Here is a 17,491-nt window from a genome sequence, read left to right as displayed (position 1 = left end):
GATACAAGCTATATAAAACCCAGAGTAAACAGACAATCGATTGTGTGAATCTGACCTAAGCCCACAACCATACAAGGAACAGGAAATGAGGCAGAAGTCACACATCCCATTGTTTGTTAGATCTTCATTGTATATAACCCTGGCGTATTCATTTGGTACTTACGAAGTTAACTGTAATAGTTCCTTTATATTTGATGAAAACATTCCTTAAGAAAATCATATATTTCCTTTAGTAAAAATGGTAACCACAATAATTCATTCTATAATCACTTAGTTTATACTAGCTATATATAATCTAATATCGAACGGACAGTTGAATGTGTGAATCTGCCCTAAGCCCACAACTAAACAAGGAACAGGAAGTAAGGTGGAAAGCACACATTCCACTGCCTATCGGATATTAATTATATATAACCCTGATGTATAAACTAAGGTATTAGAGAATTAACCATTTAAGGTCCTTTAAGTTATACTGGTTTAATAAAGCGTATCAAACCTTTTATAGATAAGTTTATAGTTTCACCTACTTAATGTTCTATCCGACAAGTATGTTATGACCTGATCCATACTTGTTACCCCCTATGATTACTTTGTGTATACAGGATATATATATATATATATATATATATATATATATATATATATATATATATATCAAGATCGAATAGATAATATACTGGGTGAATCTGCTCTAAGCCCACAACCAAACAAGGAACAGGAGATGAAGCGAAAAACACACATCATGTTGTCTGTCGGATCCGATTAATATATATCCCTAACGTATCCATCAAGGAATCATAAAGTTAGCATTATAGGCCCCCTTCTAACTGAATATTCATGTTACTAGTAAGTTATGTGGCGTTGTTCTATTGGTTAGGAAGACTACTAAAAGTAATGAAATCATGTACTCTAAACGCCTCAGTCGATACTGTTGTGAGTTTTATATATTGCTATTTACTATTGTCCGGTACTTTGTAGATGTACCATTTTTAAGTAAAATCCGGTACTTTGTAGATGTACCCCATATATAACTTGGCACTTTGTAGATGTACCCCATATATAACCTGATACTTTATAGATGTACCACATATATATAACCTTATACCATGTTTATTATCATATTTTGTTTTAAACAATGAGTTAATGATACGTTCCCTTCCTAGGTTACTGGGAGTGTAAAGTATAAGTATGTGAATCATGATTTGTTCCTCTATTCTAGAATATAGTATGTTCCTTCCTGTTCTAGTTATAGTATGTTCCTTCCTGTTCTAGTTATAGTATGAACTGAACCCTAAACTATACCTATTATAGTTTACTAGTATGTTTGTTTGAACTGTTACTGGCCTGTAGAAAAGACTCAACTATCTATTGAGTTAAGCATGTACTTTAAGAATGAAGTTTTATAAACAACAAACTAACATCTTTAAAAAGAGTTTTTGAATTGTTTTGATCACTTACAAAAGCATAAGAAATCTTTTAATGTGATGGTTATCACAGATAAATATTAACACAATATTATTGTGTTCAAATTATATTCCCCCCTCCCCCCCTTAAAAGCATTTAAAAACATTTAAAAGATAGATTATAGGGGTATGAACTCACCTTATGTGGGTGATTCAATTGAAGATTCGAGTAAGGATGAGAAGTTCCACGAATGAAGTCCCGAGACACAAACGAGTTCTAAATGACATATAATGACATATATTGGCATGTAATTAGTGTTTATAACCACTAAAGTGTAAGGGAAACAACCTAAGGAACTAGGAAACACTTTCAATGGAGTTTTAGAATCACATATGATTGAATGAAGGGTGTTCACGGCCACACAAGGAATGTTCACGACCATAGAACACATGATGTGTTCACGGCCCAACCTTGATCCTATGAAGGGTTTATGGCCATGGATGGATGTTCACGGTCTTTTTAGTGTTCACGCTCAAGAACACTTGAAGTGTTCATGGGCCATGCATAATTCTATGAAGGGTTCACAGCCCCATGAAGGGTTCACGGCCGTGAACTCTTGAAGATCATGCATTGAAGTGTTGTTTCAAGGGTGGAATCTATTGTTTCTAATAGACAACAAGAAGATAGATGAGATACTTACTTATTGGAAGCCTTTGGAGTGTTCACGGTTGAAAATAGTTGAGAGAGAAAGGGATGTTCACGGCTAGAGTTTGGAGAAATGAAGAAAAATGGACCAATCTCTTATATATATGAGTAGTTCACGGCCAAGTGAGGGTTCACGGCCGTAAACTCATTTTGATGGTGATTCCGGCTTGATTACAACTCATAGAATTCAAGTTAATACTTCCTAACACACAATCCTTGAGTGTACTAGGCTTAGAAACTCTGAAACAGACCCTTAACACAGCATAAAGGCAATAGAAACAAGTCTGACTTTCGATTGATTGAATTGACTTACAAGGTAGAAATTTTCGGGGTATCACAATTTGAGGTGAGTTTCATCGTTGGGTTTAGCAGATCTAAGGAACCAATGTCGACCCTTATTGATTATGTTAGGATGCTAGGAGTCTGCGTGACCCTTGCATGTGTTATGTGCTGCTATGTGTATAGGGCGGGGACCGATGCTAGGCAAGGCCTGAGGACTGGAACATATGATATTGTTTATGATCTATATATGTGTTATCATGATTATATGATATTGATTGTATGTGTATAGCGGGAGAGGCCCAGTGACAGGCGAGGCCTGAGAATAACATATATGTATATCGAGTGGGGCCTGATGTCGAGCGAGGCCCGATGTCGGGCGCGGGTCCATTATGTGATTTGTTATGTTTGGTATGGGGTAGTTTGGGGAACTCACTAAGCTATGTGCTTACAGTTTTTAGTTTATGTTTCAAGTACTTCCGGTTGCAAAGGGAAGAGCTCGGGTTGACTGCATCGCACACGCCATTGGGATTCTGCATATGATACTTTACTCTGATTTTATGACATTTGATACATTGGTTTTGTTTGAGTTGTATGGATGATATATGGAAATACTATTTTACCTATTTTAAAAATGAAACTTTTGGGACCATATTTTAGGATGTTACAAGTTAGTATCCGAGCATTGGTTTGAGGTATTTGGGCACACTCTCGAGTGCATCTAAACTCAAACTGAGGATTTGGTAAAGTCTTTTCAAAAGATTTTTTTAAGAAAAAGATTTTCTAAAAATAAGAAAGGGTGTGGTGCATGCAATCAGTCGAGCTCAAGTAAGTTTTCCCAAATTACCCATACTTGTTATTTGATATGCTTTAATATGTGACTCGCATGCTAGTTAGGGCTAAGGATCTGCTCAGTTTTTGCATGATAGAATGCTAGGAGAGATGCCTTTGTATGCATGTTGTATGAGCTTGTAAACTTGCATGCTAGTACTGATCAGTCAGTGATAAGATGGCCTGATTAGGTTATGCTTGGTTTTGATACTTGATGCTCGAATGTTGCTTGCTTTATGATTTTAGGAGTTCTAACTGGCTTCAGCTAACTAGTAAACGAATATGCTAAGTTACATATTATGCGAACTAAATAATTTTAGAAGGTTAGGTTTTAACTCGATTGCGCAACTCTTGTTTAAGTCCAACCGTTGTAGTGTGAGACCTCTCATTCGAAGAGTTATCTAGTTTTAGTGATATGTAATGGTATTCGCGATCTAGTTAGAGGAAGTTAGCAGGGGCTCCTACTGTAGCTGATGGCAGAGAGTGGCATGGTTTTTGCCCTAGGAAAAACTAGGATAAGATTTAATGTTGGGAGCCTTATCTGCGAGGGAAGGTTAGATGGATTTAGAGTGACCTAGATGAGTCAAAGCAACTCTTGAGGAAAGTACGGATAGATGTGGGAGGTAGTATGGGCCTATACTACTGGAATCAGAGGATCTGTACTCGATTCAAGGAGGGACGCGATAACACCAGGAATCTTGTAGGGTTGTGATTCCCCGGTATGTTTCGATGCGTATTCTGATAGTTTTTATGGTTTATTTTTCAGTATGGTGGTATTGCGGGACAGACCAGTTGGCAGTTCTGGTGCCGGGGAGGGTTCAGGCTCAGGATCTAGAGCCGGACAGCTCGATGAGAAGACTAGGGAGTTTCTCTCGTCAGAGGTTACTTGATGCATTCTCGATCAGACTCCTGTGATCTTCGGCTCGGTCAAGGAGGGTATCCTGGAGGTTTCGGAAGAGCGATTGAGCTCACTTTGTTCTGAGATGATGGCTATAACAGGAGATCGATCTTTGACATTCAGGGAGTTTCGGGCTTGTGGAGCTCCAGACTATCATGGGGTGAAGGACCCCATTATGAGCATGCATTGGTTAGCAGATGTTGCTAACACTTTACGCACCAGTCCTTGTCCCGAGGGGGACAAGGTCAGACTAGCTTCCGGCCTTTTGAAGGACAGGGCACAAGACTGGTGGGAGGAGGTTGGTAGTTTTGTGGGTGATGATGTTGTTGATGGGATGATGTAACATCCCGAGATTTTGCAGGTATTTCTGAATCCTCTCTTCTATTATTATTTTGTCATTTGTAGTCCATGGGGTTAGAAGAGTCGACCCATAAGAAGCCTAAGGGCTAAAGTTGAAACTTTGAGAACAAGGCTAGTACGCTAAGCATATATAAGGTACGCTAAGCATACTAGGCGCACCTTAGTATGTTAGGCGTACACTTGTGTACGCTAAGCGTACTCACGTCAGGAGGAAACCCTAATATTTAGGGTTTGAGTGCTATATAAACATCCTTATGAGCTCATAACCCTCCCTTACCTCAGCCTCCACAGTTTAGAGCCGTTTTCCCCAAACCCTAATCCTTTCCTTGAGTGTGTGAGCTTATAGAGTGTGTTTTGAGTAGTTGGAGAGGAAGGTGTTGCATCAAGAAGTTGGAGAAGGAGAACAAGCTTGTAGATCTGAAGTTGTTTGGTGCCCTAGAAGCTCCAGAAGGTAAAAAGCTTCAAACTTTATGCTTGTATGATATAGATCTTGCCATTCTAGCTTTATGGAACCATTTCTTGTCCCAAAAGACCCAAGTTGGTGCATGTTATGATTTGGACGAGATGAGCTGTCCTTTTAGACCCTTGAAGAGGTCCTAAGTGATAAAAATGATGTCCCAATAGCTAAATGTGTCTCATGTATGGAGTAGGAAGGTCTTAATAGATTAAGACCATATATTAAGAACTTTTTGGACGTCCAAATTGTTAAAGTTTGGGACTTTATGATTCTTAGGCATATTTGGTCAATGGATCTGAAGTTTGGGCTTAAGTGCTTAAGCCATTAAGCACTTATTAGAGTTTTGGCAAAACCTCGCATACGCCCCGTGTAGTTTCTGTACGCCCAGCGTACTGAGTCAACCACCCTGATGGTGGTCAACACAAAATGGAAGTACGCCCAGCGTACCAGAGGAGTACGCCCCGCGTATACTCTTTGTTGGACTTTTGCGATTTAAGCTTCGGGATTGGGCCGCCTTTGGACTAGTTGGACTTAGGCCTTGATGGGCTCACTGGATAAGAGTATTTTGGGCCATTTTTGGTAGTGAGTCTTTGAAAGAGGCTCAGTTAGGGAGTTGGGCCCAGTTTGGAAAATTGGGCCAATGATGGGCCTTATATATGTGGACTTGTGGATCATGGATTTGGCATTGGGCCTTGGCCCAGATTAGGGAAAAGGCAAAAATGGACTATGATTAGTTGTAGGACTCTTGGTCAAGATTGATATTCCCATTTATTGACTTAATATTCGTTATTTGGATAGTTCGGGATTTTTGGTGAGATAGCGATTCGGGAGTTCGATTCATCAGTTGATATGGACATTGCGAGGTGAGTTATCCTCACTATACTAAGGGGTCTAAGGCACCAAGGCCGGCCCATTGGATTTGATATCCCAGTAGTTGATGACGTGTTAAGTATGAGATAGTTATACATGCTAGTTTGCTATGCCAGTTAGGTAGATCTGTAGGACTACCTGTGTTACTGTTTGATTATCTGTATGTGCGATTAGCTGTATATGTAGACATGTTGTGTGGTAGGGTTGAGGTTGCACTGTCGCGTGTAGTGACCAACAAACCCTGGAGTATGCCAGATATGACCTGAGGGCTGGGAAGGCATACCAGACTCATACTGAGGACTCATTAGCATACCAGATACGAGCTGAGGACTAAGTGGTATGCCAAACTTGTACTGAGGGCAGATCAGTTATGTTTCAGTTTTAAGACTGAATGGGGGGGGGGAAGCCAGTCATAAGTTGTGGGCTCGAAAGCAAACCAGACTTATGATGTAGGGTCGGAGGCAAGCCAGATGTGAGCTGTGGGACCGGAAGGCAAGCCAGACTCACACTGTGGACCCAGGGGTAATCCAGTATGTAGAGCTGTGGACCCATTACATGTTGTTATTATGTGTACTATTTGTTATGTATAGGTATATTGGGGGAACTCACTAAGCTTCGGGCTTACAGTTTCAGTTTTGGTTTCAGGTACCTCAGATGATCGCGAGAAGGCAAAGGTGTGATCGTACAGCTCCTCACATTTTATGACTATGTTTCTGGGATACTCTGATATAGAACTATTTTGAAAACAAATTTGTAATAACTGTTGGTTTCTAAATGTTTTAAAAAGTTTAAATTTGGCATGATTTTTATGGATGTTACAGATGACCTGGGATGATTTTTCGACCAGGTTCCGAGCTGAGTTTCCACCGATTATTAAGATGCAGCAGTTGGCGTGAGAGTTCCAGGACCTCCGCCAGACTACTGAGACGGTGGTTGAGATCATCGTGATGTTCAGGGAGAGGGCGCTTCTGGTTCCACAATATGTGACGGACGAGGATATGAAGAAGGCCCGATATCATGAGATGATGAGGAGCGACATTCGACAGTTTGTGAGTCGATCCAGCTGCAAGACGCTGGAGGATATGATAGCTCGAGCCAGGGAGAGGGAGATCGACCTGGAGATGGAGAGGAAGAGGAAGCCAGATGAGGTTCAATCAGTGGGGGGTTCAGGCAAGAGGCCCAAGGTATCGGATTCCAGATCGAGGGGCCATCAGGGTCGTAGCCGTTGTGGTAGGTGCGGCAGGATGCACGAGGGTTCGTGCAGGAGTGGTAGTGGTGGTGGTTCTGGCTGCTTTAAGTGTGGCCGGACTGATCTTTATAGCAGGGATTGTACTGCTACCACCACCCAGGGATTAGATCTGATTTGCTTTCATTGCAATCAGAGGGGCCACAAGAAATCCCAATGTCCGCGTTTGGCTGCAGCAGGACCGGTGTCAACACCCGCTCCTGCAACTCTTCGGATCACTGACGGCCGTCAGGGCCGGGCAGATGAGCCTGCGGCGAAGAGCAGGGCTTTCCAACTAACGACAGAGGAGGCGCATGCAGCTCCTGATCTTGTGACGAGTATGTATCTTCTCTTTACCTTTTTATTTATGTTGAATTGCTTACTTATGGTTATATGTTTCATCTTAGGATCATTCCTTGTGAATGGTATCTCTTCTTTGGTATTATTTGATTCGGGGGCTACCCGATCTTTTGTATCGCTTGCGCTTAGCAAGAGATTTACTGCAGCTCCAGGGGAGCTGAATTGTCCTCTTGATGTTGAGATTGTTGATAATAGGACGGTTCGGGTTGCAAGGGTTCATCGGGGTTGTACTCTCTAGCTATTCAGCGAGCAGTATCTGGTTGATCCGATTTCCATACCTCTGTGTGGGAACAAGGTCATCGTGGGCATGGATTGGTTGAGCCCTAATGGGGCGGTGATCGACTGCGAGCAGCAGTTAGTTCGGGTTCGGACCCCAAGTGGGGGAGAGTTGGTGATTCAGGGTGAGAGACCGCAGCGTGGGCCGGTTACGTGTTCTGCAGCGAGGGCTAGATGTTCTCTTCATCAGGGTTGCTCGGGTTTTGTTGCCTATGTCATGGATACCTGGGATAAGGGTAAGGCGACCATGGACGATTTGTCGATTGTGTGGGAGTATCCTGATGTGTTTCCAGAGGATTTTCCTGGGGTACCTCCGAAGATGCAGGTGGAGTTTAGGATTGACCTGGTTCCGGGTGCGGCTCCGATAGCCAAAGCACCGTATCGGTTGGCTCCTCTTGAGATGCCGGAGTTGTCTACATAGCTGCAGGAGCTGTTAGACAAAGGATTTATTAGGTCGAGAAGTTCGCCTTGAAGAGCACCGATTTTGTTTGTGAAGAAGAAGGATGGGTCTCATCGCATGTGTATCGACTATCGGAAGTTGAATAAGGTAACGATGAAGAACCGTTATCCCCTCCCGAGGATTGATGATCTTTTCAACCAGCTTTAGGGTGCATCTTGGTCCTCCAAGATTGATTTAAGATCCGGTTATCATCAGATGCGTGTCAGGGATAAGGATGTGCAGAAGACAGCTTTCCGGACTCGATATGGCCATTATGAGTTTGTGGTGATGCCTTCTGGGCTCACCAATGCTCCAGGCGCGTTCATGGATCTCATGAACCGCGTGTGAATACCGATGCTGGATCGGTCTGTGATAGTATTTATTGATGATATCTTGGTTTATTCCAATACTCAGGAGCAGCATGAGGAGCACTTGAGGGAAGTGCTGGAGACTTTGAGGAGGGAGAGACTCTTCACAAAGTTCTCCAAGTGCGAGTTCTAGTTGCACGAGGTGCAATTTATGGGGTACCTTGTCAATCAGAATGGTATTCCGATCGATCCGGTCAAGGTCGAGGACGTGATGTAGTGGGAGGTTCCGAGGTTTCCATTTGCGATTCAATTTTTTCGTGGTCCGGTTAGTTATTATCGGAGATTCATCCAGGATTTCTCCAAGATCGTTGTTCCATTGACCCGACTGACTAAGAATTTGGTGACATTTCATTGGGGGCCTGAGCAGGAGGCAACTTTTGAGACTCTTAGACAGAGGTTGTGTGAGGCGCCGATTCTGACCCTGCCTGAGGGTGTTCATGACTTCGTGGTTTATTGTGACACTTCGATATCCGGTATGGGGGCAATATTGATGCAGGATGGTCGTGTGATTGCATACGCTTCGAGGCAGCTAAAGCCTCATGAGGCGAATTATCTGACACATGATTTAGAGTTGGGGGCCGTGGTTTTTTCCCTCAAGATTTGGCGGTATTACCTCTATGGGGTTCGTTGTACTATCTACACGGATCATAAGAGCTTGAGGTATCAGATGGATCAGCCAAATCTAAACATGAGGCAGCGTCGATGGTTAGGTGTGGTGAAGGATTATGATTATGAGATCCTTTATCACCCTGGGAAGGTCAATGTGGTGGCCGATGCTCTTAGCCGCAATATGGCCGTGGCTCCGATTAGAGATATATGTTTGAGGATGACCATGATTACTCCATTATTGGAGCGGATTCGTGAGGCTCAGGCAGAGGCTATGAAGGAAGAGTATCGGAAGAGTGAGCGCATTGTGGGTCTGGTGGCTTCCTTCGATTATGATAGCCATGGATTGTTGACTATGAATCGGCGAGTTTGGGTTCCTTATTTGGGGGGGGGGGGTGTACGCCAGGTTCTTATGGAGGAGGCCCACAAGTCGAGGTTCTCCATTCATCCTGGGGCGACGAAGATGTATATGGATCTTCGTCCTGACTATTGGTGGCCCTGCATGAAGCGGTATGTGGCATGGTATGTCAAGCAATGACTGACTTGCAAGAAATTCAAGGCCGAGCATCAACGTCCTCACGACAAGATGCAGCCATTGGAGATTCCCGTATGGAAATGGGAAGACATCGCTATAGATTTTATCACGAAGCTTCCCAGGACTGCATGCAGAGTGGATTCTATTTGGGCCATTGTGGATCGTTTGACCAAGAGCATACATTTCATTCCGATTCAGGAGAGTATTTCTATAGAGAAGTTGGACGAGATTAATATCAGGGAGGTGGTAGCACGTCATGGGGTGCCGGTATCAGTGGTTTCAGACAGAGATGTTCGCTTTACTTCCAGATTTTGGAAGCGGTTTCATGACGAGTCGGGCACTCATCTCCATTTTAGTACATCATTTCATTTGCAGACCGATGGTCAGAGTGAGCAGACTATTCAGACCCTTGAGGATATGCTGCGTGCATGTGTGTTGGATTTTGGTGGGTGTTGCGATACGTATGTTCCGTTAGCGGAATTTTTGTATAACAACAGTTATCATAATAGCATTTATCGACCTCCTTTTGAGATGCTCTACGGGAGGAAGTGCAGGACCCCGATTTTTTGGGTGAGATCGGTCAACGAGTCATGAGGAGTACTAAGGTGGTACTCAAGACCACTGAGCTGATTCGGCAGGTTCAGAGCAGGCTCCAGACCGCTCAGAGTTGGCAGAAGAGCTATGCTGACAGGCGCCGGTCAGACTTGGAGTTCCAGGTGGGAGATATGGTTCTCCTGAAGGTGTCACATTGTAAAGGTGTCATTCGATTCAGGAAGCGGGGAAAACGGGGCCCCAGGTATATTGGTCCCTTTAGGGTTTTGGCTCGGGTCGGCCGGGTTGCATATCGTCTTGATCTTCTAGCCGAGCTCAGTCAGATTTATAGCATGTTTCATGTCTCTCAGCTGCAGAAGTGTTTGGTAGATGATTCCGCAGTTGTGCCATTGGAGGATATTTAGGTGGATGACAACCTGAATTATATTGAGAGACCAGTGGCGATTTTGGATCGGCAGACGAAAACCTTGAGGAACAAGGTTGTAGAACTAGTGAAGGTGCAGTGGCAACACCGCAAAGGGTCGAAATGGACTTGGGAGCCCGAGGAGGAAATGAGAGAGCATTATCCAGAGTTGTTCGGGGCAACGGACTTCGAGGACACAATCTGATTCAAGTGGGGAGAATTGTAACACTTGAATCTCGATAATTTTCTCTTTCGCCCTTGCATTATTTAATTTGTCCCATTTTGACCTTTGAGTTGTACGCGGGGAGTACAACAAGGTACGCTTAGCGTACAGGCAGTGAAGCGAGTACGCGGGGCATACCAAGTGGTACGCTTAGCGTACTCATGCGAGGGTATTGATCGGGGATCCGGAGGCATACGCTGGGCGTACAGAAGCGTACGCGGGGCGTACGTAAAGACTTTGAAAACCCTAATTTTCGGGGTTGGCCACTATTTAAGCATCCTTATGGACTTGAAACCCTCATTTTATCAGCCTCGTTTTCCTCCTTACCTTACACTCGAACCCTAAGTCCATACTTGTGTGTTTTTGAGCTTAGAAGGCCATTTTGAGGTGCATTTTGGTGTTTTGAAGGAAAGGGATCATCTTTGAAGCTTCATTGAAGGAGTAAAGGTTTATAGATCCAGAACCCCATCATCTTTTGGCACTCATTTAAGGTATAAAGTCTTGAACTTGATGCTTATTAGCTTAAATCTCTTTTGGTTTGGATTTATGGACCCTTTTGGCCCCATTGATGAGATCTTATGAGTTCATATCGTTTATGAAGCTTAGAGTTGCCACTCTTGGTGTTATTTTGGTCCTTGAGTCATAAAGTTGCCATTTTTAAGGCTTAGATCCATCCATGCATGAGTTAGGGAAATTTTCATGAAAGTAGAATGTTATGTTTTGAGTTTGGAATCATTTGGGGCATGCAAAGTCACTAGGTCAGTGACTTTATGGGTCTAGACATTGATTAGGACTCATATATGTGGTTTGGACCTTTGGGCTAAGCATTAAGTGCTTAATGGAAAAAGTTGGCTTAATAGACTAGTACGCTGGGTGTACAAGTCTATACGCGCAGCGTACAAGCCATCAAGCGTGTACACGCGGCGTACAGCTGGGCACGCCCCGCGTACTCAGTCAGAATGGGCTTCGCATCTTTGGGCCTCGGCTTGGGCCATTTCATGGACCTAGTTGATTTGGGGCCTGAATGGGCTATCTGTAAGTATGCTTTTGGACTAAGGAAATTATTGGGCTTTAGGGTAAGGCCCATAGGAGGGGTTTGGGCCCAATTTGGAAAATTGGGCCATAAGTGGGCCACAAGTGAGCCTTGGAAGATTAGTTAGGTTTGGGCCTTTTTATATTGTGGATTTGGGCCTTAGTCATGGATCAAATTAGGCCAGGGGTAAAATGGTCATTTTACCCCAAGTATGGAGTATTGAATTTTGATTGGAACCCAAGTATTGATTGGGTGTTATTTTTGTATTGATAGCTCGGGGAGTCGTCAGGGCAGCAACTAGGGATTTCTCTCTGTGAGATTCAACATTTGAGGTGAGTTTCCTCATTGGGTTTAGCGGGCCTAAGGCACCAATGTCGACCCTTACTGATTATGTTAGGATGCTAGGAGTCTGCGTGACCCTTGCATGTGTTATGTGCTGCTATGCGTACCGAGCGAGGATAAATGCCATGCGAGGCCTGAGGACTGGAACATATGATATTGTTTATGATCTCTATATGTGTTAGCATGATTATGTGATATTGATTGTATGTGTATAGAGGGTGAGGCCTAGTGACAGATGAGGCCTGAGAATAACAGATATGTATACCGAGCGGGGCTCGATGTCGGGCGGGGCCTGATGCCGGGCGAGGCCCGATGTCGGGCAGGGGCCAAGTATATGATTTATTATGTTTGGTATGGGGTATTTTGGGGAACTCACTAAGCTTTGTGCTTACGATTTTCAGTTTATGTTTCAAGTACTTCTGGTTGCAAAGGGAAGAGCTCGGGTTGACTGCATCGCACACACCATTGGGATTCCGCATATGATACTTTACTCTGATTTTATGACATTTGATACATTGGTTTTGTTTGAGTTGTATGGATGATATTTGGAAATACTATTTTACCTATTTTAAAAATGAAATTTTTGGGACCATATTTTGGGATGTTACATGAACCAAGAAAGTACAAAATGGAGATTTTTCTACATCTGAAAACTCATATGTTTTTTCTATCTTAAATATATAGGTTTGTCAATTTCACGTATATGGCTCAAGTTTTTTCTAGATACTGGGCCAATTTCATAGATGTCATATGTGAAGTTGAAGGCCATTTTGATAAGGGATAATGACTGCAGAGGGTAACGAACTTTCAACTTTGTTCACATTTAGTCATTGATTTTTTTTCGTACTTGATTTACCCCTGAATTATTTGAAATTGTTCACATTTTACCCTTATGACCGGTTATAACCAGTCATAAAGGTAAATGTGAACAATTTCAAATAATTTAGGGGTAAATCAAGCACGAAAAAAGTTTAATGACTAAATATGAAAAAAACCGAAAGTTAGTTACCCTTTCAAGACATTATCCTGTAAATGGTTCTAAATATTATTAGGAATGAGCACAAGCGAAATATGAAGGTCACAAAAGTGAGGATGTTGTAGTAATCGTGTGATATACCTTTATTGTGTAAGGTACTAGAAACAATACTTAGAAATACAATAGAAGCGACTTTAATCACATAGAAATTAAGGAAACAAAGATCATGGTGGTTTCAGACATATACTTAGGGCATAGGCAATAGTTTTCAATCTAGAGGGTGGAGACGGTCGTTGTAGATTGTGCGAGGAAGAGATAATGTATGATAAAGAAGTGTGAAGATAATGCAATGTTAATTTTGAATGACATTTTTCTCTTTACAAGGACACGAGCTTTGATTAGAGAGTGTGGATGCATAAGATCAAGGTCGTGGAGTAGTACATGAGTAGTCTAGGTGCTAGTTGCCTTTACATTGTTTGTGCATTTTGCTTAGTTTTCATTGTTTTTACTTTCAACTTGTTTTGACAATACTTTTCTTCTTAATTATTACTTGTATCTATCTTTTCTATTTGTATGTTGGTTCTATATGTACCTTCTAACCATGCTCATTTTGATTTTCGATCTATTTTTTTTGTTTTATTACTCGTATGTGTCTTTTTGTCTTTGTGAAACTCTACTGATTATTCTTCTTTGTGGGTTGACGTTTCACTAATACATGAATAAAGAAACTCTAGTTAAAAGTTTATCTCATTGACTAGGATTAAAATAATAACTGCAACATGGTTAGGTGATATGCATTCTATTCTGTAATACTCCTTACAAACATGACACAAAACAAATCATAATGACTGAAATCAAATTTATTAATCTAAATAATTGCTACCAATAAGCAAAATAAACTAAGGGATGATTACAAAAAAGAGACGATGACTTGAAATGGTAACAAACTTTCAATTAGTTCATATTTAGTCACTGGATTTTTTTTCGTGCTTGATTTACCCATGAATTATTTGAAATATTCACATTTTACCCTTATAACCGATTGTAACCAGTCATAAGGGTAAAATGTGAATAATTTCAAATAATTTTCAGAGGAAAATCAAATATGAAAAAAATTCAATGACTAAATATAAAGAAAATGGAAAGTTGGTTACCCATTTAAGTCATTATCCCCTTTGGATAAACTATCTAATTTTTATTTAAATTTAAAAAAAAACTGAAATTTATTTGATTTGTTTTATTAAAATAAAAAATAAAATCTTAAAAGAATCTTTTTTGGAATTTACGGAGAAACCAGGAATATTGCAATAAAGTAAAAAAGACAACTTTACGGGTTGGTTTGGAGCGTTGAGATAATGTAGGGGTCAGAGTGATAATTCTGTGGTTTCGACGTGGCGACACGCTTGCGTTTCCCAGGAACTTTGTCCTTAAGTCCACGTCATTCCCATTATTCGGCTTCTATTTTTTTTCCATACGGCAAAGTATGATCACGACTTGGATTATTTGAAGGGTAATTCTTTACTATATCGAAAAAATCTTAACAATCATGTTTTAAGTTATACAAACATTATTCACTTTGAAATATTATTAAATTCGAATTATTTTAGACATTAGTTGTATTTATTTGAAGAAAGAAACGTATTTTGTATTTATATTACACAATTTGATCTTATCGTTTTATACGGTAAAGTTTGAGGACCTGACCCTATAATAAATACGAAGCACCCAGCGACTGTCATTTGTCGTGAACTTTACGCCCTAATCTCTCACTATAAAAAGGCGATCATTTTTCTTCTTTCCAAATCAAAATCAACATAAAAAGTCTATTTTCAATGGCGTTCAAGCAAAACATAGTTCAGCGGATGTTCAACATCTGCAATAACAAATTCTCCAATCAGACGTTACGCAACTGCCGCATTTCACCGTCCTCCGCCGCCGCTCAAGTTTTTATGCCACCTAATCCTGACAGAATGGCACCAGATCCGGGAGACGATACGATTTTTCGGAGGTTTCTCCAGCGACGGCCGCTGGACCTATCGTCCTCCGCCATGCCGGAGATCCTTCGGTCGAGAGGAGAGAGCATGTTGGAAAAACTAAAGGAGATGGACATTACGAGAGGCCGGATCCGTCTCGATGTGATCTCTCCTCCGATGGAGAGATCTTCCGAGGGGGAGTTGACGGTGGCGCACGCTAAGAAGATCCTTAGGGTTTCGCAAATCGAAACGTTGAAATCGAAGTTGAGAAGCTCTCGTAAAAATCACGTCTCGTATGACGAGTTCGTTGAGATTTGTATGGAAGGATGTTCGAACAGAGATCAAGGGTTAGATTTGGCCAAAGCCCTTGACGATTCTGGTTCCGTCATCGTATTAGGAAACGTTGTTTTCCTCAAGCCTGAACAGGTTGGCTCCTCTGTTCACCCTAATTTCGTTACATTCAATATATAACCCGTAGAAATTGCTGCTGTTATTCTTATCATTTCGGTTTTTACAGAATCGAAATGCTAGGCATCTGGGGTTTGTTTAGGGTTTGCATATAGTTTTTGATTTATTTCATCAAAGATAGACTGAAATCTGATTGGTTCTTTTGTATTATTGTGTGATTTTTTCTCCACAGGGAAGACTGAGAAACCAGATCTAAAAACGTGTAGTCTCACACGTTTGTTTGAGGTGGAGACCGACCTAGAGACTACTTTGATCCATCTTCCTCCCAAACCACCCCCAGAAAAATCAAACTTTTTTCTTGCCCGATCAAAACACGGCAAATCTTTTCCGAAATTAAAAAAAAATATATTTTTTTATCATTCATTCTATTTACAATCACAAACAGTCGTTAGTTTTTCAAGATCAAAGAGGAATGCTTGGTGTAATTCTTTTCCAAAATGGAATTACCTTTTACCAGATCAATAGTCCAAGTGCAATTTAAGATGATAATATGATGTTCTGGATTTTGGAAAAGTTATGGAGTTTTTTTGACTATTTTTTTTTTTCAAGAATTGGGTGTGGTCAATATTGGGGCTTCTATGTTAAGCTGGTTTCAAGAAAAAAACAAATTAGAATACGTGTTTGTCTTTTATTCACCGAGTACCTTTTTTGGCGAAATTAGTTTAGGGTAAAAAAACATAGGAAATTGTCAAGTTTGATAAAAAGAGTCTCGAAGAATGTTGTGAAAATGTGAATTTGGGTGTGAGTCTTGTTTTACCAACCATTTTGTATTACAGGTGGTGAAAGCAATCAATGAGTTGCTGCCGGCGACACATAACCCACCGGTTGAAGAATTGGAAGAGATGGAGAGGTGGAAGTCAGCCATTGATGCTAAAGCTAAAAAAATGGTGGAAAGAGAGCTATGGGGTGGTCTAGCCTACCTAATGATTCAGACAGCTGGGTTCATGAGGCTCACATTTTGGGAGCTTTCATGGGATGTGATGGAACCTATTTGCTTTTATGTCACATCAATGTATTTCATGGGTGGATATGCTTTTTTCTTGAGGACAGCAAAAGAGCCTTCTTTTGAAGGCTTCTTTCAGAGCAGGTTTAGTTCAAAGCAGAAGAAGTTGATGAAACGTGAAGGGTTTGATGTTGAAAAATACATGGAGTTGAGAAAAGCTTATTATCAAGAGCCATGGCCAAGGGAAAAGTCATTGGTTGGTGAAGCGACTAAAAAGTCATTTACTTGAACATAAAATTTATATTGTAGATGAAATAGAAATTCTATTTAATCCCCCCCCCCTGAAAATCTCCCTATATTTCTTTTCATCCCCTCGGCATTCTGTCTTGAGTTTTGTTTCTGTTCTTTTTTTCTATTTCTAAACATTAAGTAAAGAAATTATGAAAGGGGAAAAACTGCAAAATTGAGAGAGCTGCAGTTCTATATTTAAAGGGTTGATGAGAATATTGTTGGATACAGTTAACCAAATTGCAAGACTAACAAACGAGAATATAACATATTCAATGGGTAATTATTATTGTTATTGTGCCTTCAACTTTCTGCTAATCTTTATTTGACAATCTTGGGTCCAATTTTTATGATTCACACAAATGGTAAAAATGAAATGTCAAGAAAACAAAACCTAATGTTTCTCCATAACATGATCCTGTTGAGGGATTTACAGATCATCCAAATGGAACTCATATTGTTAGGATTTATTTGAACTGATAATAAGGATACATAAGCATCAATTGCTGCACAAACTGAAGCATAGCATCGAATATGCAAGGATTAGACAATCATTTCAAGATAATATTGATGCTATTGTATATATCTTGAATACAATGATACAATCTGTTTCAGAATTTTGATCATACAAAACATCATTCAACCTTAACGGTATTTAAAAGGCAAATAGATGAACC

The 17,491-nt window shown here is 41.0% G+C and overlaps 1 protein-coding gene across 1 annotated transcript; it reads left to right on the top strand.

Moving 5' to 3' along the window:
* Positions 1-14,900: 14,900 nt before the first annotated feature.
* On the top strand, positions 14,901-17,011 carry LOC145160376 (calcium uniporter protein 3, mitochondrial-like). The gene is made up of 2 exons (XM_079079537.1): positions 14,901-15,541; positions 16,360-17,011. Exons 1-2 carry the CDS (start codon positions 14,975-14,977, stop codon positions 16,813-16,815), a joined length of 1,023 nt encoding a protein of 340 aa, XP_078935663.1. The 5' UTR covers positions 14,901-14,974; the 3' UTR covers positions 16,816-17,011.
* The last annotated feature ends 480 nt before the right edge of the window (positions 17,012-17,491 follow it).

This window comes from Lactuca virosa, chromosome 2 (genome assembly GCF_052849685.1).
Source record: "Lactuca virosa cultivar CGN04683 chromosome 2, Lactuca_virosa_CGN04683_v6, whole genome shotgun sequence".
NCBI lineage: Eukaryota > Viridiplantae > Streptophyta > Magnoliopsida > Asterales > Asteraceae > Lactuca > Lactuca virosa.
This window is presented reverse-complemented; position numbering and strand designations above follow the sequence as displayed.

What these genes read in the sequence shown, in the direction of transcription:
- LOC145160376 (XM_079079537.1), top strand. Translation starts at nt 14,975, where the DNA reads ATGGCGTTCAAGCAAAACATAGTTCAGCGGATGTTCAACATCTGCAAT. An exon ending in TTTTCCTCAAGCCTGAACAG is followed by an intron (nt 15,542 to 16,359) that starts GTTGGCTCCTCT and finishes TTTGTATTACAG; the next exon opens with GTGGTGAAAGCAATCAATGA.